A 21013-nucleotide genomic window follows, 5' to 3' on the forward strand; every position below is an offset into this window, starting at 1 on the left:
AAACATCTCTTCTCTCTTTCAACAAACATCTTCCTTCTGCCCCTGATCTGATTTATTCACTAAAGGACACTTGCCTGCAATCAGGCATAAGGGAATAAGGTGGATTGTGCATTTAAAGAGGAAAAGTGAACACCTTGTCTCATACAATTATTGTCCTGCGGGTCAGGACGGACCTGTGGCTCCTCACAACCCTGGGATCCAACCCATGCCACATCTGCATGTGGAATTCCCAGGGTTACCATGCTTGCCTCTGTAGAAATGGGTCAAGCTGATGGTACCTAATGCTCTCCATGGTACTTCTGAGAATGCTTGCTGGGTCCAGAAGAAAGTCCACACTTAGCTTCTAAACTTCCTCCTTCAGGTACCTGAAATCTTGGTCCCTTCAAAGACACTTTTAATGATTTGGCAGATTAGTGCCTGAACTTAATTTTCCTGGGGCTTTTGAACACCACAGGCCCAATTTTCCTATGTAAAGAAGATGCAGGGAAATCTCTGAGTTCGTCTTTCACAAACATCAATTTAATTCTCAGAGTTATAACAAATATATCAAGAAGCCTTATATCCTCTACTAAGAGTGAGGCAGGGCCATGCACCTAGTGGAGGTGTCTGATGTGAACCTGGGTAGACAGAGGGGCTCCTGTCGCTGCCAGCTTTGGACAGGCTTTCAGCCCCTGCTCTGAATACTGATGATGTTGCGATGGCCTTGGACCACCTGGGATATCTTCATTTGCTTCCTTCCTCCTGGCTGGACTCAGGGCACTGATTGAAGCTAACAGACCCAGAACATGATGACTTTCCACTAATCTTCTCCTGAGGTCCATGTCTACACTGTGTCCTCTCCAACACTGTGGCTGTAGGATGGTAGCATCGGGCATCCTCTGGTGATCTTCTAAAATGCAACAACACATGTGTGAGGGACTGAGAAACTCAGCTGCACAGGGCATCTCTCCAGCTGTGGTTACCCTGCTCCACACTGCTCCCCAAGCTGCCTCCTCCTCCGAACCTTCCTCCCCCCCATCTCCTAGCTCCCACCACATCCAACCCTCCCCACCCTCAGAATCTCCTCCTCTTCCTTCTCCTACTTCCTCTTCCTAGCATGGTCAGTACCTTCCTGTTTTCTCCTTCTTGTGCAATGTGCCAGATACTCATTATAGATGCCTTATGGCATGCTAGATCTGTTGGTAGGTTCAATTTAACCATAATCCCAGTGTCTACACCTAGATTCCCCATTTATCCTATCATATACATACACAAAAGTATAATCTGCCAGTTGACACAGACATGAGTAAAATAGAGACATTCAAGTAAACAAATATACCTGGGTCCAGCCTGATGGTTTTCTTAGGATGCCTTCCCCTTGTTTCATTTTTGTGGGGAGATTTTCTTCTGCCTCAGACGAGATCTGTTTTGTGTTGGAATACAGCAGCACAAACTCAGGAGGTTTCTTCCCATCTTCCTGGCCCACCACTTAAACCCTCTGGGTGGGCCTCTGCTGGGTTCTGGCATATCCTTTGCTGAGGTGGTGGGGTGTTCTGCTGTGCTTTCCTTGCTCTGGCTATTCTTGGCTCCAAAGTGCATGGAGGAAATGCAGGGCGCACTCCTAGAACTTATGTGGGCTTGGCCCATTGTGGGTGTTGTCTGGAGTGTCCTGCAGGGAAGGACACCAGGCCAACTAACACTTCTTGCTCTCCTCTCTCTAGGAGTGAAATGACCTTCACTCGTGTAAGATGACCAGTGTAATGCTCGTTGCATTTCTCTACAACTTTGTTCAAGGTTGAAAGTGGCAGGATCATCAGGGGAAGGTAAAGGTGTCCTCAGTGGATTCATGGGCTTAGAACGGGTCAGACTGTCACATTCATGTTGTTTCACAGCCTGTTGTTTCAGGAAACTATAACAGGCCATGGCCTGGTTGTATTTTTTACGAAATAGAGAGTCTTTTATATCTTCTTCTCTGAAGCCAAGGTGTCCCATGGCTTTTATAATGGCCACATCTGGGCCGAGGGTGGGCAGCTCCTCACGAGGATGCGTGAACACCTGGGAATCTTCTCTGACCCAGGGATGCTTCAGAACTTCACCAATGGTTGGCCTCTGTTTGGGGTCTGCTGTAAGTAAAAGCCTGACCAGGTCCTGGAGTTCTCTTGATAGGCGAGAGGGTACAGGATACTTTCCTGACACAACCTGTCTTCGAAAATGTAGTAAGTTGGAAGCATCAAATGGTACCCTTCCGGTGATCATAAGATACAAAACGATACCCAGGGTCCATACATCGAGCTTGTGGCCGTCATATAGTCTGCCAAGGAGGAGCTCTGGCGCAGCAAAGGGGAAAGTCCCACAGTGATAGCTCAGCCGCTGTCCTGGCTTCACTTGGGCACTCAGCCCAAAGTCAATTACTTTTATTTTTCCATTGCTATCTATCATGATGTTGTCCGGCTTGAGATCTCTATGAACTATACCTTGGTCATGGCAATAGTTCATAGCATGTAAAATTTGTGTGAAGATTGCCCTGGCTTCATCCTCCTGCAGGTGGCCAGCCTCTAGGATGTGGTGGTAAAGTGACTTGCCCTCACACAACTCCATGATCAGGTATACTCTCTTCTCTGTCTTGATGACTTGGAACAGAGAGATAATGTTGGGGTGATTTAAAGTCATCATGCTCTCCACCTCTGATGTGACAGGATGGCACCAGTTCTCTTGCTTGGGTATCATTTTCACAGCCACGGGGGTGCCTGTGAGGCGGTGATGGGCCAACTTCACATTGGAGCGGCCTCCGTGGCTAATGGTCTTTCCAAGGATGTACTGAGAGTGAAAACTCTCTGTGTTAGAAAAGCTGGACTCAGATCTGAGGTTCTCTGAATCCTCTTTACTCCCAAAACTCATTTGGGGCAACAAGGTACAAATGCTACCTAAGAGGTAGAAAAAAGAGAAAGGGAAGAAAGAAAGCTATGATGAAAACTAAATAATGAAAAACTAAGCAAAACAGAAAACTAAAACCCAACAAAAATAACAAGAGTAAATACACAGAAAAGTAAAGTCAAAGGAAAAGCCAAGGAAATCCAAAAAAAAAGCCCAAGGCGAAGTCTATAGGAGTGGATGCTCAGCTCACCAACACTAAGAAGGAATATTACTAATTGTGTAAAAAGAAAAAGTTATGAGGAAATGTATAAATGATCAAAGAAATTTAAAAAATCAATAATTTGAAAAGCTAAGCAATATAAAATTAAATGAAAAGAGAAAAAGGAACTCCAAACAAGCAAAACTATATAAAAGTTAAAACACTAGAGATAAAAACAAAATATAACAAACTCACCAAAATTTCTAGAATATGTGAAGAAATATAAAAACACTGAGAAAACAACTTAATGAATAATTGGGAATGATTGGGATAGGGATGTGGTAACGAATATCTCGGGATTCATACAAATATTTGATATGTATATATATATATATATATATTTCCAATCCTTAGCCATCACAGTGTTGAAAACTAATTGTAGTTTGATATTTTATCTAATTCTAATGAGATGGCCAAGGGCCCATTGCTGGTATGGGTGGATGTGGGGGATGGAAATCCTCTTCTATGCTGTCCATGGGAGGATATAAGCTGGTGTGGCCATTGTAAACAAACGTGTGGGTATTCCTCAGAAAACTAGAACGAGATGTGCCACGTGACTCAGCTGTCCCACTCCTGGGATATACTCAAGGGATTGCTTTTCTTACTGCACAGACACATGTACATCCATGGTTAGTAAACAGCCTAGATGTCCATTCAGCTAAAGAATGGCTAGTGAAATGTGGTACCTTCACTCAGTGGAATGTTATTCAGCTAGAAAGAAAACTGACATCATGAAGATTCCAAGTAAATGCATGGAACTAGAGGACATTACAGTGAGCTAACCTAGACTCAAGAGAACAAACATGGCATGTTCTCAAACAGGCACATCCTTATTCGACAGATTTATTAGTACACCTCTCTTATCTTAGAGAAATTACATTTATTAGTATAACATTTGATAGTGTAACTGTCAAGTCTCAGAGAAATTTCCTTGTGCAATAACACAAAACTCACAACTGGTCAAAGACTGGAGACTAAGGGTTAAGAAACCGCTCAGACAAAAATTGAGATGGCTACATTATACCTTACCTCGCTCCCTCACTGCCTGCCTCACTCCCTCTTTCTTTCCCCCCACCCTACCTCCCTACATCCCTTCCTCCCTCACTGGCTCAGAGACTATCATGGAAAAAAGGGAACAGAGACTTTGTAAGAACCACAGGTTGGGAAGAGCCAGAACAAAATATGTTCTTTATACAACAAGACCACTGCACCCATGAATTTACAACAGAGTGGCTGCCAGCCTGAGATCTGCACAAAATCATGCACTCAACCATGACTAACCCATAGTGGGAACATTAACAGTTGATGACATCTAGGAAAGAGAGAGGCATTATCCTTAAGGATGTAGCTCCTTGAATGTCAACCATACTCCAGTTGAAGTCCTCACACACATGAACATATGACAGCAGGCTATTAAAAAAGAAATGAATGTGTGGGTTGTGGGAGTGGCTGGTGTCAAGGAACTGGGAGGAGTTGAAGAAGGGCAGGGAGTGACTTGGATCCAAACACACTCTATGGCGGTCTGAAATTCTCAAAAAATATTATCAATTTTTAAAACCACAAAAAATCTAAAAACTTAAAACCCCAAACAAAGCCAAAACAGAAACAACCAAAAATGCAATAAATATGAAATCCTAGAAGAATATGAGACCACCAAAACTGTCACAAAATTCCCCAAAATGTAAATGTCATAAAAACAAAAGAGAATTTCAAACAAAAACCTCAACAATCACTGAAAGCCAAAAACCAGCCTAGCAAAGAAACCAGAAAATTAAGTCCAAAGCATAAAAGGTTAAAACAAATAACCCCCAAGGTGGTAGTGGTACTTACCTTTAATCCCAGCATTCAGGGGGCAGAGGCAGGTGGATCTCTGAGTTTGAGGCTGGCCTGGTCTACAGAGCAAGTTCCAGGGCAGTCAGGGATACACAGAAAAAACCTGTCTCAGCAAAGAAAATCGACAAAAAAACAAAACAAAACCCCTCCAATATCCATAGGTTGGGGAGACATTTCCGTAGTTAAATAGCAAAACACAAGTGCCGAATTTGGGTCATTAGAAACCCTGTATAGAAACTTTCAACCGAGTAATTGTAATTTCAGATTATGACATGGATCAAAGATCCCAAAATAAACCAGGACATACTAAGGCTAATAGAACAGAAAAGGCGCAGGGAGGGATAACCTTGAACTCCTTGGCCCAGGAGACAATTTCCTGAACTGAACACCAGTGGCTCAGGTACTAAGATCAACAATAAATTGGACCTCAAGAAACTGAAAGCTTCTGTAAGGCAAAGGACACTATCATTAGGACTAAACAACAGCCTCCAGATTGAGAAAGGCTCTTCACTATCCTACAGCTGATCGAGGGCTAATATCCAAAATATAGAAAGAACTCAAGAAGGAGCTTACCTCCAAAAACCCAAACAACCAAATAATAAAAAATTATTACCAATAAAATAAAACCAGTAATCAAAAAATGGTTATAGCTCTAAACAGAAAATTCATAACAGAGGAAGTTCAAATGGCTGAGAACCACTTTAAGAAATGTTCAATATACTTAGTCCTCAGGGAAATACAAATCAAAATGACTCTGAGAGTCCTTGTTACAACCTTCAAAATGGCTAAGTTCTAAAACTCAAGTGATATCACATGCTGTTGAGGATGTGAAGAAAGGGTAACACTTCTCTGTTGCTGCTAGGAGTACAAACTTGTACAGCTACTCTGGAAATCAATTTGGCAGTTTCTTAGAATATCTGGATTAGCTCTAACTCGAGAACCTGCTCTACCATTCCCAGGCATATACCCAAAGATGTTCCACTATCCCACAAGGAACATCCTCAGCACTATTCATAGCAGCCTTATTCATAACAGGCAGAAACATGAAACAACCCAGATGTTCCTCAACTCAAGGCATTAAGAAAATTTGGTTTGTTTACACAATGGAATACTACTCAGCTATTAAAAATAAAGAAGGCATAAAATCCCAGGACAATGGACTAAACTTGAAACTATCCTCATGAGTGCATTAATCCAGACCCAGAAAGACAAATATGGTACGTACTCACTTATAAGTGGATTTTAGCCCTAAAGTACAGGTTAACCATGCTATAATCAACAGACCCATAGAAGCTAAGTAACAAGGAAGACCCAAGAGAGAATGATTGAATCTCACTCAAAAGTGGAAATCACTTTGAGTTGGATGGAAGGAGGTACCTGGTGGGGAGAGGGCTTGAAAGGGGAGCATGGATAGGGATAAGTTTGGGGAGAGCAGGGAGAGGTAGCAGAAGAGCTCTCACTGTGGTGGATGCATCTCTGGGTTGAGTTGGAGACTTCACAGGGATGATGTTGTGGGAGGCTCTAGGGAATCTATAAGAGTGAAGCTAGCTGATATTCCTAGCATCTGGGGTTTGAGAGACTGAGGTGGCCATCTTCTGTAGCCTGGCAGGATTTCCAGTATGGGGACAGGGACACTAAACAACCTACAAAATCTTCAACCTAAAATTTGTCCTTCCTTCAAGATGTTCATGGATAAAGATGAAGAGTATTTGAAAGGCCAACCAATGACACGCCCAACTTGAGGCCCAGACTAACAGGATAGAACCTAAGGTAACTGTCTTCTGTGAGGCTTCGTCCTGCAACTGATGGAAACATATGCAGAGTCCCAGACTCCAACACTAGGCAGTTGGAGTCTTGTGGAAGGGTGGCGATAGAATGAAGCAAGCCAGAGGGGTCAAGGACAGCACAAGAAGACCTAGAGAGCCAACTAACCTGATCCTGAGGACAGAGAATGAAGCACCAACCAAAGAGCATGCAGGGGCTGGACCTCGGCCCCTACACATTTGTAGTGTATATGCAGCTCATCTTCAGGGGTGTCCCCTAACGAATGCAGCTGTCTCATACACAGTTGCCTGCCCTTGGGTCTTTTTCCCCTAGCTGGGCTGCCCCTTTCCTGGCCTCTGTGGGAGAGGAGAGAATTAGTCCTACTAGGATTTGATGTCCTAGGGCAGGGTGGTACCCAAGGGTCAGCCTTCCTTTCTCTGAGAAGGGGAGAGAATTATAGCAGAAGGGGCATGTGAGATGGAACTAGGAGGAGAGGAGTGAGGGGGGCTATGACTGGGAGGTAAGGTAAATAAATAAATAAATAAATAATAAATAAATAAATAAATAATCTTTACAAAATTAAGGTAAATATCTTACCTTCGGAACAATGGCCAAGCTGACTGATGGCCTCAACACTATCCCTTACACAGGTGTTCTCACACCTGCCACAAGTGCACCTAAGCACACTCGTGCACACGCACACTCTCTCACTCTCAAACACACTCTCACATACACTCTCACACACACTAACACAAACACACAGGTGCACTCAAACCCACCCACTGCTATCCCTACACAAACACACACAAATAGGTACTCACACACAAGTAAACTTAAAACACAACACACACATTCTGTACACACACGCACACACACACACAATCACACACACGCAAGTAACACTCCTCCCAAACACACACTGATCTAGCCACACATTCCCATGCTCACACACAAACAAATCAAATATAAAATCCACACACAGGTAACAAAATACAACCAAATCGCAGAAAGCACCACTCCAACAACTCCTCTCAACGCACTCAAAGAAATCCAGGTGTGGCCACAGCTTAACATGTGCTGGCTGGACTGCATCACAATCCCTCCTCATGAGGTCAGAGCAGGACCTGTCCTGACAGGGTTGGGAGGGACTCCAAGCCTCTGGCCTAGGTGGGCTATGGAGAATAATATTAGGCTTTTAGAAATCAAAGCCTGTAGGATGTTTTGCTGTCCTTAGGACTCTGGTTAAAATGATTTCTGGGTCCTCTGCTTTAAAGTCCTCATACCTACACTCTGTACATCAACATGTGTCCCAACTGATGGGTCCTAGATGATGTTAAAGCTTAACATAAAAAAAAAATTGTTCTGCTTGTTAAGACCTAGGTGGCAGCTGCCATTCTTACATTACCATAGCCATTTCATTTTAGACCTGTAGCCGGCCATCTTACATTATTACAGAGGACCTTTCTTGAGTTCGGCTAACCATTAACTGCACACCCCATTAAGTAATATGTTCTGGTGTTCTGACCCTTGCCCTCCTTTAGGAACAATCATAAGTAAGTTCAGTTAGAATGGCTTCCTATAGTAAGCAAGAATAAGCTTGAACCTGAACCAACCACCCAGCTGCCTGGCAAGATTCCCTGCACCTGTGTATAAGCATTTATGGTTGCTGTGAGCTTCTGTGGTCTTTGCCACTTATAAGCCTCTCTGGGAAGCAGTCAGGATTATTGCAGTCTCAACTCCTGAGTCCTCTCTCCAGTGGCTGTTGCCAGCTGTACCATGGGTATCAAGGTTCACCTGACAACATTGTGGAGGCTGGTGGAGTCATACTGACAGCACCATGTACAGGAAGATAGGCATCGGTTCAGGGCTCAATCTGGGGAATGTAGTAACTGAGAAGACCACACTCACTGGCTTTCTGGATGGCCTGGGTCAGCTTCTTGTGCTGCTTCATAGACTCCAGCGTATGGGGCATGGAAGATGATTCTCCTATGGGCACAAACAAACTGTTCCAAGAGCTTCACATCCCTAAAGTCAACATGCAATTTGAGATACTTGCACACGGGACATGGATTCCCAGAAACTTGATTGTTAGGAATACCTGTCTGGTCCATTGTGCCACCAGCTTTGTGGTTGAGGAAATAGTCAGCCCAAACATGGTGAGAGCCATAGCCATTCAGGTATTCTCCTGAATCCAGGGAATTCCAAGGTTTGTTTTCATAAGGGGAGAAGGGAAGGGAGGTTGAAGGGTCTTCTTCAGGAGGGCCTCTGGTGCAAAGAGTCTGGAGGGGAACCTCAGCTCCATAGGAACTTCCTAAGAGTGTAGGAAATAGCATTAGCAGCATGTGCCACAAGGAGGCAGCCATCATGATGTGCACACATGATTTCTAGCCTGCTAGAAGAACAAATGAGCATGCTCAGGATATGGACTAGGGCAGGTATGTGTGATTTTCTTATGTGGGCGAGTGGCAACAGCTTTAGGGTTTGACTATGAATAAATGAAGAAGAGAAATCTAGCCATTTGCTCCTTGCTTCTAACTGGCTTTCCTAGTATTTGTGAGAGTATCTGTGGAGGTCAGTCCCATGCTACATGCTGGGTCTCATAGATCAACATCCCTCTGGTTTGTGTGTGTGTATGTGTGTGTGTGTATGTGTGTGTGTATCATCCCCCTTGATTACTGTACTTAAATCTCTGTCTAAACCTTTTATAATAAACTTGAACTGTCCTTTAAAAATAAAAAACCAAACTCACATCAGGGATATTTGAATAAGCCTCTTCATATTTGACTTATCTTGGATTATTAAAATATAATCATACCTTTGCATAAATTTAGGAATTAGAAAATAAACTTTTTTTTTTCTTGTAGACTCTACTGCTCATAAGCCGCTCCAAGGCCAATGTACATGCTTCTTGCCTCTGAGAACTTCATGAGCTCTGTGGTATTTTCTCTGATTGCAGTCTCACTAACTTTCTTTCCCCATTCGCTTGTTCTTTCCAGGCTAAAGGACACAGGCAGGTGCCTGAATCAATTTTATAAAATTACAAATGATATTTTGGGAAGTCTTGTGGCTGTTGTATTTAATTAAAATCTTGAGATATCTTGCTGAGAGTATGTTTTTAAATGCCAAAAAAAAAGAAAGAAAGAAAGAAAGAAAAAGAACCTTTTTATTCCCTTGTTTTGTGACTCAGCTTGGCTTTCTGAATTCCAGAGGTTATGGTTTAAACTTTAAATCAACAGAGAAAAATCCCTTCAGTGCTTTTGTCTTAGTATTTTATGTTTTGTTATTTCTCAGAATCACTTATATGTACCTGTCAGGATTGCCAGGAGAAAGGATGTGGTTTACCCCTTTGGGGCTGATTTGGCTTTTCCAAACTCTGATCTTGGACCTGCTGAGGTTTTAGTGCTAACCCCTCCCCCCTTGCCTTCACAATCACCAGTCTCCAGGGACAAGCTTTGGGCCACTCAGGAGGGCTGACCCTGTACCCCCACCCCAGCTCAGATCTGGCAAGCTGGAGCCAGGAGTGAACCCTTTCAGACTCCTGCCAGGTAGCCCTGTGCCCTATGGGAGCAACTCTCCTACCTGCGAGTCCTGAGGAGGCAAACAGCAGAAGCAGTATGTGCAGCAGCAGCAGCAGCAGCAGGAGTGACAGGGCCGGGTGGCCTGGTGCGGGGTCCTGAGACCATGCATGGGCTGTCAGCTCAGGTCACATCTCGGGGAAAGCGGCGTGGCCTCCCCAGGGCTCCTCTCCCAGCGCGAGACCCGCGACAGTTGGACAGTTGGAGCCCAGACTCCACTGTGCTCAGCTGGCTTCCCCCGCAGGGGTCCGCGCCAGGGAGGCTGTCTGGGTTTCAGTTCCCAGTCCACAGGCTTCAGGGGGCAATGGAGGTCAGCATGGATAAGGACTCAGCCCAGCAGAGCAGAGTCTCATCAGCCACTTGAAATGTCAGGTTTCATCCCGGAAGAAGAAGAAGCTGGAAGGCTGAAAAAGGTACCTATTTCTCAACATAGGGTTGGGTGTGCTGCCTTACCTTGGTCGCGATTTCCTTCCCACACCCCTAAGTCAGGTGTCTTTGCATTTAAAGAAGAGCAGAGACAACCTCAAAACAAAATAGAAATCTCCCAAACCAGAGAGGGCCATCCCCCAATGAAGAGAGAAAGGAAACACTTGGAAACACTGAGACAAAGATCTGCAAACAGATCTCAGGGCTCGTCCTTTCTAGGTAGTTGTAAATATTAAGCTCCTCCATTGGGGACCCCACGCCCAGTCCAATAGTTGGTAGCTAGCTTCTCCCTCTGTATTTGTAAGGCTCTGGCAGGGCCCCTCCAGAGACATCCATGGCATGATCCTTTTGGTATATGCTTCTTGTTGTAGTGTCGGGGGTTTTATGACTGTTTATGGGATGAATCCCTAGGTAGGGCAGTCTCTAGTTGGCCCTTACTTCATTCTCTGCTCCACACATCCTCTACATTATTGCTCCTGTGAGTATTCTGTTCCCTTTCTCAGAGGAACCAAAGCACCCTCATTTAAGTCCTCCTTCTTGAGCTTCCTGTGCTGGGTGAATTGTAACGTGCTTATTTTGAGCTTTTGTGCTAACATCCACTTATTAGTGAGTGTATACCATATGCATTCTTTTGTGATTGGGTTACCTCGCTCAGAATGATACTTTTACTTCCATACATTTGCCTAAGAATTTCATGAATTCATTGTTTTTAATAGCTGACTAGTACTCCATTGTGTATATATACCACAGTTTCTGTATCCATTCCTCTGTTGAGGGACATCTGGGTTGTTTACAGCTTCTGGCTATTATAAATAAGGCAGCTATGAACATAGTGGAGCATGTTTCCTGATTACATGTAGGAGCATCTTCTGGGTATATGCCCAGGAGTGGTATAGCTGGGTCCGTAGGTAGTACTGTGTCTAATTTTCTGAGGAATCACCAAACTTATTTCCAGAGTGGTTTTACAAGCTTGCAATCACACCACCAAATGGAGAAGTGTTCCTTTAACCCCACATCCTCTCCAGCATCTGTTGTCCCCCGAGTTTTTCATCTTAGCCATTCGGACAGGTGTAAGGTGGAATGTCAGTTTTGATTTGCATTTCCGTGATAACTAAGGATGCTGAACATTTCTTTAGGTGCTTTGTAGTCAGTTGCAAATTCCTTGTTTAGTTCTGTACCCCATTTTTAATAGGATTATTTGACTCTCTGGGGATTAACTTCTTGAGTTCTTTTTATACATTGGATAATAGCCCTCTATTGGACATAGGGTTAGTAAAGATCTTTTCCCAATATATTGGTTGCGATTTTGTACTATTGACCATGTCCTTTGCCTTACAGAAGCTTTGCAATTTTTTTTTTATTATTCGATATAATTTATTTACATTTCAAATGATTTCGCCTCTTCTAGCCCCCCCCACTCCCCGAAAGTCCCGCAAGCCCCCTTCTCTTCCCCTGTCCTCCCACCCACCCCTTCCCACTTCCCCGTTCTGGTTTTGCTGAATACTGTTTCACTGAGTCTTTCCAGAACCAGGGGCCACTCCTCCTTTCTTCTTGTACCTCATTTGATGTGTGGATTATGTTTTGGGTATTCCAGTTTTCTAGGTTAATATCCACTTATTAGTGAGTGCATACCATGATTCACCTTTTGAGTCTGGGTTACCTCACTTAGTATGATATTCTCTAGCTCCATCCATTTGCCTAAGAATTTCATGAATTCATTGTTTCTAATGGCTGAATAGTACTCCATTGTGTAGATATACCACATTTTTTGCATCCACTCTTCTGTTGAGGGATACCTGGGTTCTTTCCAGCATCTGGCAATTACAAATAGGGCTGCTATGAACATAGTAGAACATGTATCCTTATTACATGGTGGGGAGTCTTCTGGGTATATGCCCAGGAGTGGTATAGCAGGATCTTCTGGAAGTAAGGTGCCCAGTTTTCGGAGGAACCGCCAGACTGATTTCCAGAGTGGTTGTACCAATTTGCAACCCCACCAGCAGTGGAGGAGTGTTCCTCTTTCTCCACACCCTCTCCAACACCTGCTGTCTCCTGAATTTTTAATCTTAGCCATTCTGACTGGTGTAAGATGAAATCTTAGGGTTGTTTTGATTTGCATTTCCCTAATGACTAATGAAGTTGAGCATTTTTTAAGATGCTTCTCCGCCATCCGAAGTTCTTCAGGTGAGAATTCTTTGTTTAACTCTGTACCCCATTTTTTAATAGGGTTGTTTGGTTTTCTGGAGTCTAACTTCTTGAGTTCTTTATATATATTGGATATTAGCCCTCTATCTGATGTAGGATTGGTGAAGATCTTTTCCCAATTTGTTGGTTGCCGATTTGTCCTCTTGATGGTGTCCTTTGCCTTACAGAAACTTTGTAATTTTATGAGGTCCCATTTGTCAATTCTTGCTCTTAGAGCATACACTATTGGTGTTCTGTTCAGAAACTTTCTCCCTGTACCGATGTCCTCAAGGGTCTTCCCCAGTTTTTTTTCTATTAGCTTCAGAGTGTCTGGCTTTATGTGGAGGTCCTTGATCCATTTGGAGTTGAGCTTAGTACAAGGAGACAAGGATGGATCAATTCGCATTCTTCTGCATGCTGACCTCCAGTTGAACCAGCACCATTTGTTGAAAAGGCTATCTTTTTTCCATTGAATGTTTTCAGCCTCTTTGTCGAGGATCAAGTGGCCATAGGTGTGTGGGTTAATTTCTGGATCTTCAATCCTGTTCCATTGATCCTCCTGCCTGTCACTGTACCAATACCATGCAGTTTTTAACACTATTGCTCTGTAGTATTGCTTGAGGTCAGGGATACTGATTCCCCCAGATTTCCTTTTGTTGCTGAGAATAGTTTTAGCTATCCTGGGTTTTTTGTTGTTCCAGATGAATTTGATAATTGCTCTTTCTAACTCTGTGAAGAATTGAGTTGGGATTTTGATGGGTATTGCATTGAATCTGTATAGTGCTTTAGGCAAAATGGCCATTTTAACTATATTGATTCTACCGATCCATGAGCATGGGAGGTTTTCCCATTTTTTGAGGTCTTCTTCCATTTCCTTCTTCAGAGTCTTGAAGTTCTTGTCATACAGATCTTTCACATGTTTGGTAAGAGTCACCCCAAGATACTTTATACTGTTTGTGGCTATTGTGAAGGGGGTCATTTCCCTAATTTCTTTCTCAGCCTGCTTATCCTTTGAGTATAGGAAGGCCACTGATTTGCTTGAGTTGACTTTATAACCTGCCACTTTGCTGAAGTTGTTTATCAGCTGTAGGAGCTCTCTAGTGGAGTTCTTTGGGTCACTTAGGTAGACGATCATGTCGTCTGCAAATAATGATAGTTTGACTTCTTCCTTTCCAATTTGTATCCCTTTGACCTCCTTATGTTGTCGAATTGCCCGAGCTAGTACCTCAAGTACAATATTGAAAAGATAAGGAGAAAGGGGGCAGCCTTGTCTGGTCCCTGATTTCAGTGGGATTGCTTCAAGTTTCTCTCCATTTAGTTTGATGCTGGCTACCGGTTTGCTGTATATTGCTTTTACTATGTTTAGGTATGGGCCTTGAATTCCTGTTCTCTCCAAGACTTTAAGCATGAAGGGATGCTGAATTTTGTCAAATGCTTTTTCAGCATCCAATGAAATGACCATGTGGTTTTGTTCTTTGAGTTTGTTTATGTAGTGGATTGTATTGATGGATTTCCGTATATTGAACCAACCCTGCATTCCCGGGATAAAGCCTACTTGATCATGGTGGATGATCGTTTTGATGTGTTCTTGGATTCGGTTGGCAAGAATTTTATTGAGTATTTTTGCATCGATGTTCATAAGGGAAATTGGTCTGAAGTTCTCTTTCTTTGTTGGATCTTTTTGTGGCTTTGGTATCAGCGTAATTGTGGCTTCGTAGAAGGAATTGGGTAGTGTTCCTTCTGTTTCTATTTTGTGGAATAGTTTGAAGAGTATTGGTGTTAACTCCTCTTTGAAGGTCTGGTAGAATTCTGCACTGAAGCCATCTGGTCCTGTGCTTTTTTTGGTTGGAAGACTTTCTATGACTCCTTCTATTTCTTTAGGCATTATGGGACTGTTTAGATGGTCTAGTTGGTCCTGATTTAATTTTGGTATTTGGTATCTGTCAAGGAAATTGTCCATTTCCTCCAGATTCTCCAGTTGTGTTGAGTATAGGCTCTTGTAGTAGGATCTGATGATTTTTTGGATTTCCTCAGTTTCCGTTGTTATATCTCCCTTTTCATTTCTAAGTTTGTTAATTTGGATACTTTCTCTGTGCCCTTTGGTCATTCTGGCTAAGGGTTTATCTATCTTGTTGATTTTCTCAAAGAACCAGCTCCTGGTATTGTTGATTTTTTGTATGGTTCTCTTTGTTTCTACTTGATTGATTTCGGCCCTGAGTTTGATGATTTCCTGCCTTCTACTCCTCCTGGGCGAAATAGCTTCTTTTTGTTCCAGGGCTTTCAGGTGTGTCATTAAGCTGGTAATGTATGCTCTCTCCATTTTCTTTTTGGAGGCACTCAGGGCTATGAGTTTTCCTCTTAGCACTGCTTTCATTGTGTCCCATAGATTTGGGTATGTTGTGTTTTCATTTTCATTGTGTTCTAAAAAGTCTTTAATTTCTTTCTTTATTTCTTCCTTGACCAAGGTATCATTGAGTAGAGTATTGTTCAGTTTCCACGTGTATGTGGGCTTTCTGTTGTTTCTGTTGCTATTGAAGACCACTTTTACTCCATAGTGATCAGATAGGAGGCATGGGATTAGTTCGATCTTCTTATATTTGTTGAGGTCTGTCTTGTGACCAATTATATGGTCGATTTTGGAGAAGGTACCATGAGGTGCTGAGAAAAAGGTATATTCTTTTGTTTTAGGATAGAATGTTCTATATATATCTGTTAAATCTAATTGGTCCAAAGCTTCAATTAGTTTCATTGTGTCCCTGTTTAGTTTCTGTTTTCCTGATCGGTCCATTGAGGAAAGTGCAGTGTTGAAGTCACCCACAATTATTGTGTTAGGTGCAATGTGTGCTTTTAGTTTTAATAAAGTTTCTTTTACGAAAGAGGGTGCTCTTGCATTTGGGGCATAGATGTTCAGGATTGACAGTTCTTCTTTTTGTATTTTTCCTTTGACCAGCAAGAAGTGTCCCTCAGGGTCTCTTTTGATGACTTTGGGTTGAAAGTCAATTTTATCTGATATTAAAATGGCTACTCCAGCTTGTTTCCTGAGACCATTTGCTTGTAAAATTGTCTTCCAGCCTTTTACTCTAAGGTAGTGTTTGTCTTTGACCCTGAGGTGTGTTTCCTGTAAGCAGCAAAATGTAGGGTCCTGTTTACGTATCCAGTCAGTTAGTCTGTGTCTTTTTATTGGGGCATTAAGTCCATTGATGTTAAGAGATATTAAGGAATAGTGATTGTTACTTCCTATCATTTTTGACGTTATTTTTTAAATTTGAATGCTTTACTTCTTTTGGGTTTGATGAAAGGTTACTATCTTGCTTTTTCCAGGGTGAAGTTTCCCTCCTTATATTGGTGTTGTCCTCCTATTATCCTTTTTAGGGCCGGGTTTGTGGATAGATATTGGGTAAACTTGGTTTTGTCATGAAATATCTTAGTTTCTCCATCTATGGTGATTGAGAGTTTTGCTGGATATAGTAGTTTTGGTTGGCATTTGTGTTCTCTTAGAGTCTGCATGAGATCTGCCCAGGACCTTCTAGCCTTCATAGTCTCAGGTGAAAAGTCTGCTGTGATTCTGATAGGTCTTCCTTTATATGTTACTTGGCCTTTTTCTCTTACTGCCTTTAGTATTCTTTCTTTGTTTAGAACATTTGGTGTTTTGATTATTATGTGACGGGAAGTATTTCTGTTCTGGTCCAGTCTGTTTGGAGTTCTGTAGGCTTCTTGTATATTCATGGGCATCTCTCTCTTTAGGTTAGGGAAGTTTTCTTCCATAATTTTATTGAAGATATTTGCTGGCCCTTTAAGTTGTAAATCTTCACTCTCCTCTATGCCTATAATCCTTAGGTTTGGTCTTCTCATTGTGTCCTGGATTTCCTGGATATTTTGGGTTACAAGCTTTTTGCATTTTGCATTTTCTTTAACTGTTGAGTCCATGGTTTCTATGGAATCTTCAGCATCTGAGATTCTTTCTTCTATCTCTTGTATTCTGTTGTTGATATTTGTATCTCTGTCCCCTGATTTCTTCCCAAGGCTTTCTATCTCCAAAGTTGTCTCCCTTTGAGTTTTCTTAGTTGTTTCTACTTCTGATTTTAGATCCTGGATGGTTTTGCTTAGCTCCTTCACTTGCATGTTTGTGTTTTCCTGTAATTCTTTAAGAGATTTTTGTGTTTCCTCTTTCATGAGCTCAGCCTGTTGACCAAAGTTCTCCTGTATTTCTTTAAGAGATTTTTGTGTTTCGTCTTTCATGACCTCAGCCTGTTGAGCAAAGTTCTCCTGTATTTCTTTAAGTGTTTTTTTGCATTTCCTCCTTGTTGGCTTTTGTATTCTCCTGGATTTCTTTCAATGATTTTTGTGTTTCCCTTGCAAGGGCTTCTAACTTTTGATCCATTTTCTCCTGAATTTCTTTATGTATGACCTTCATGTGTTCCTGTACCAGCATCATGACCAGTGATTTTAAAACCAAATCTTGTTTTACTGGTGTGATGGGGTATCCAGGACATGTTGGTAGAGGAGAATTGGGTTCAGATGTTGCCATATTGCCTTGATTTCCGTTAGTGACGTTCCTGCGTTTGCCTTTTGCCATCTAGATCTCACTGGTGTTAGTTTATCTTGTCAGTGCTAGACTCACCAGTGCAAGCTGCCCCTTCCCAGTTGGCCTCTGGTGCACAGCTTACCTCCTGCACTGCTTGTAGACAGTGTGCTGCTGCCCAGGCTGTTCAGATCCCAAAGCAGGCACCCGAAGGCTCCCGCTGGGGCCCGCTGGATTCACTGGAGCACACTGACTTCTCCCAGCTGGCCGCCCGGAAGCCCAGCTAGCCACTTGCAGGACTTGGAGATGTAATGCTGCCGCCCAGACTGATCTGGATCCGGAAGCGGAGAGAGTAGAGCTAAGGTCTTCTGCCTGAGGCCTTGCCCCAGATTGTGTCTGTGGAGCAGATGGAGTCCGTGTGCACTCCCAGGGAGTGCCGACGGTGTATGCTACTGTGACCTCCCCTGTGTTCCGCTCACTCCGCTGGGCAGCCGATCTGCCAACCGGGCTGTCGCACACAAGGTTAGCCTGGCCGCCCAGTCCCTGAGTCCAGGCAAAAGCCTGGGAGGCCAAGGTCCGAGCAAAGTTCCCCTAGGGCTATGACTGTTAATTGGGTTTGCCAGGTGACTAGGATGGCAGGCGTGCGCGCCCGCGCTCCCTGAAAGCGCCGGGAGAGTCTGCTTTGCTAACAATCACCTGGGCGGGTTGACTCACAGATGGCCCACCAAGCCGCCCAGTTCTTGGGGTCAGTCCTGTGCCTTTTGGGGCCTGGACCCCTGCTTTGTTAGCCTTAGGCTATGCCTGTTACAGGTCTGCCCGCCTGAGCTCTCTGTCGTCCTGCAGGCAAAATGGCGGCGGCGCGCTCGCAGGCCTGGGCAAAAAACCTCCTGGTTGGGTTGGCACCCCGATGGCCCCCCGACCCGCCCAGGGCCTGGGTGCAGGCCAACGCCCGTCGGGCTCAGACCACCGCAGTGTTGGCCTCGGATTATGTTTGTGTACCTCAGTCTGTCCGATTCCTGGAGTACGGAACCAAGATGGATGCTCCTCTCCTGACTGGTGGGAGGCCGAGTTCTGAAGTGGCCTCCGTGCAGGAAAGGCGCCGCACAACTGCAGCTGCTTGCTGCCCGGCTGGTCAGCGAAGGTCAGTGGTCGTGGGCGCAGGGCCTAACTGGTCCCTGTGACGCCTTGGTTCCACTGCTGATGGCCCTTCAGCTGGAGCAGCCACTGCTGCCGCTGCCGCTGCCACTGCCGCCGCCGCCGCCGCCGCCGCAGAAGCTTTGCAATTTTATGAGGTCCCATTTGTTGATTCTTGTTCTTAGAGCATAAGTCATTGATGTTCTGTTCAGGACCTTTTTCCCTGGCCCATGTGTTCAAGATTTGCACACACTTTTTCCTCTATAAGCTTCAGTGTGTTTGGTTTTATGTGTAGATCCTTGATCCACTTGGACTTGGAATGATTCTTGATCCACTTGTACAATGAATTGAGAATGGGGTGATTTTTTGCATTTTTCTGCATGCAGACCTCCAGTTGATTCAGCACCATTTGTTAAAAATGCTGTCTTTTTTACGTCTTTAGCTCCCTTGTCAAATATCAAGTTACAGTATGTATGTAGGTTCTTTTCTGGGTCTTCAATTATATTCCATTGATCTTCCTGCCTTTCTGCATACCAGTACCAAACAGTTTTTATAACTATTGCTCTGTAGTAGAGCTTGAGGTCAGGGATGGTGATTCCCCCAGAAGATTTTTTTGTTGTGGAGAATAGTTTTTGCTATCCTGGGTTTTTTGTTACTCCAGATGAATTTGAGAATTGCTCTTTCTAGATCTATGAAGATGTGATTAGGGATTTTTGCCATGAACATGCTATGTCAGAAATGTAGGTGGATATGTTTGTGTCTTTCTACAATATTAGTACTTATGGAATACCAATGAATCCACAACATACTGAATTTTATTAGATTCAATATGCCAAGGCTTCCAGTTGTTTTGATAAGTGGCTACTGGCAAATATGGTTTTTTTTATTCCAATATTAATTACTAATGGTAAAGCTCAGATCTTGTATTACATATCATACAGTATATGTATATGTGAATGTATGTGATGTATATATGTGTGCATGCATGTGATGTGTTTGTGTGCATGTATGTTGTGTGCATATGGGTATGAATGTGGTATGATTTTATATGTGCATGTGATATAGATAGATAAATAGATAGATAGATAGATTATGGAATGGCCATAGGAGGTTTAAGGAGTCTACAGCATAGCAGTTTCACAAAGGCAGAGGTAAAGTGTTGGTTCAGATGCAGTTGACCAGATAAGATATTATCTACAATCCAGTTTGAATTTCTGTCCTAATTGGGATTAATGTTGTTATAATGAAACACCAAGGCCAAAAGCAATTGTTGATGAAATGAGGGCTTGCACTTCCACATCAGTGTGTTTCACTGAAGGAAGTCAGGATAGGACCTCAAGCAGAAAGTGAAATAGAGGCCACAGGGGAAAGGGGTGTTGCTTGCTCCCTTGATGCCGATTACTAACTCAGTCTGCTCTCTTACAGAGCCCAGGACCACCGTTCCAGAGGGGGCCTGACCAACAATATGGTGCTTTTCCACATCAATCACTCAATTAGTAAAGGCTCTAGAAGATTGCCTCCAACTCAGTATTATAAAGGTAAATTCTCAGTTCAAGTTCCATGCAGTCTGATAAGTCCATATTGTGTTCATATCAAATTAGCCAGCACACCCTCAGAACTGACTTGTAGTGTCAGATTGTAAGTGTCCAGAGTACCTCTTCGATGTCAATCTGCTCATCTGAGTTCTGGAGTGAGAACTGGTTTAAATCCCAGGGTCCAGGAAGCTCTTTCTGTTAGGATGCTCACAGAGAAGACATGGCTTATGAGCAGTGATGGAGACTGTAGGTCTGAAGCCTAGTGGGTACTTGCAGGCTCAGAGCTGTGTCTTCTGTAGGAGCAACTCTGACTCTTGGTTGCTGTGCTTTCTAAACTCTCCAGGGATACACTCACACAAACTGGCTAGAGTTCATGTTCAGACTCTTCTACAGAACAAACATTTCGTTTGGAACACCAGTGGCTTGCTGATATCATGTCAGGTGTATCCTGTAAGTTAAACCTCTCAGGTCACGATTCAAGCAAGGAGTCTGTGATACAGATAGCCTCATGGCTATGTGACAGTGTCCTCAGGTGTAAGAGGGCTGCCCTGTGTACCCCAGCAGGTCCTCTTCTTTCCAGTCTCCTTCCCTCGGACCTCCCTTTGCTTTCCTCCCTCCTCCCAGCCTCAGCCTGCAGGGCCCTCTCACACACTCCTTCCCCTACTTAGCTGTGGGATTTTCCTCACCCTTGCTGCAGAACATTGTACAAGAAGTTAGGGAACAATTAGAAGTTGTCCTTCCTCCCTCAAACATCTCCTGCCAGTACTAGAGGAATATTCGTCTGTCATCCAAGTCACCGGAAGTGGCTTCACTGTCCATTCCTTGACTTTACTGTGACCCTCTCACGGTTCTGTGTGAACTCTGTGTCCAAGTCCCCCACCTCCCACATTGTCCCTACTAAGGGTCTGTTCTGATGAAAACTAATCAT

The 21013-nt window shown here is 43.5% G+C and overlaps 3 protein-coding genes and 1 pseudogene across 8 annotated transcripts in view; all 4 read right to left on the reverse strand.

Annotated features, from left to right (window-relative positions):
- The window catches only part of LOC127674161 (UL16-binding protein 1-like), a 564502-nt gene that overhangs the window by 216811 nt on the left and 326678 nt on the right, over positions 1 to 21013 (reverse strand). The gene's annotated exons all lie outside the window — the stretch shown is intronic.
- The window catches only part of LOC127674162 (UL16-binding protein 1-like), a 231608-nt gene that overhangs the window by 47969 nt on the left and 162626 nt on the right, over positions 1 to 21013 (reverse strand). The window lies entirely within an intron of this gene.
- LOC127673708 (sperm motility kinase 2B-like) lies at positions 1363 to 2877 on the reverse strand. The gene has a single exon (XM_052169496.1). The coding sequence runs from the start codon at positions 2875 to 2877 to the stop codon at positions 1363 to 1365; it is 1515 nt and encodes a 504-aa protein (XP_052025456.1).
- On the reverse strand, positions 8442 to 9078 carry LOC127673709 (28S ribosomal protein S18b, mitochondrial-like; annotated as a pseudogene).

This window comes from Apodemus sylvaticus, chromosome 23, assembly GCF_947179515.1.
Source record: "Apodemus sylvaticus chromosome 23, mApoSyl1.1, whole genome shotgun sequence".
Lineage (NCBI taxonomy): Eukaryota > Metazoa > Chordata > Mammalia > Rodentia > Muridae > Apodemus > Apodemus sylvaticus.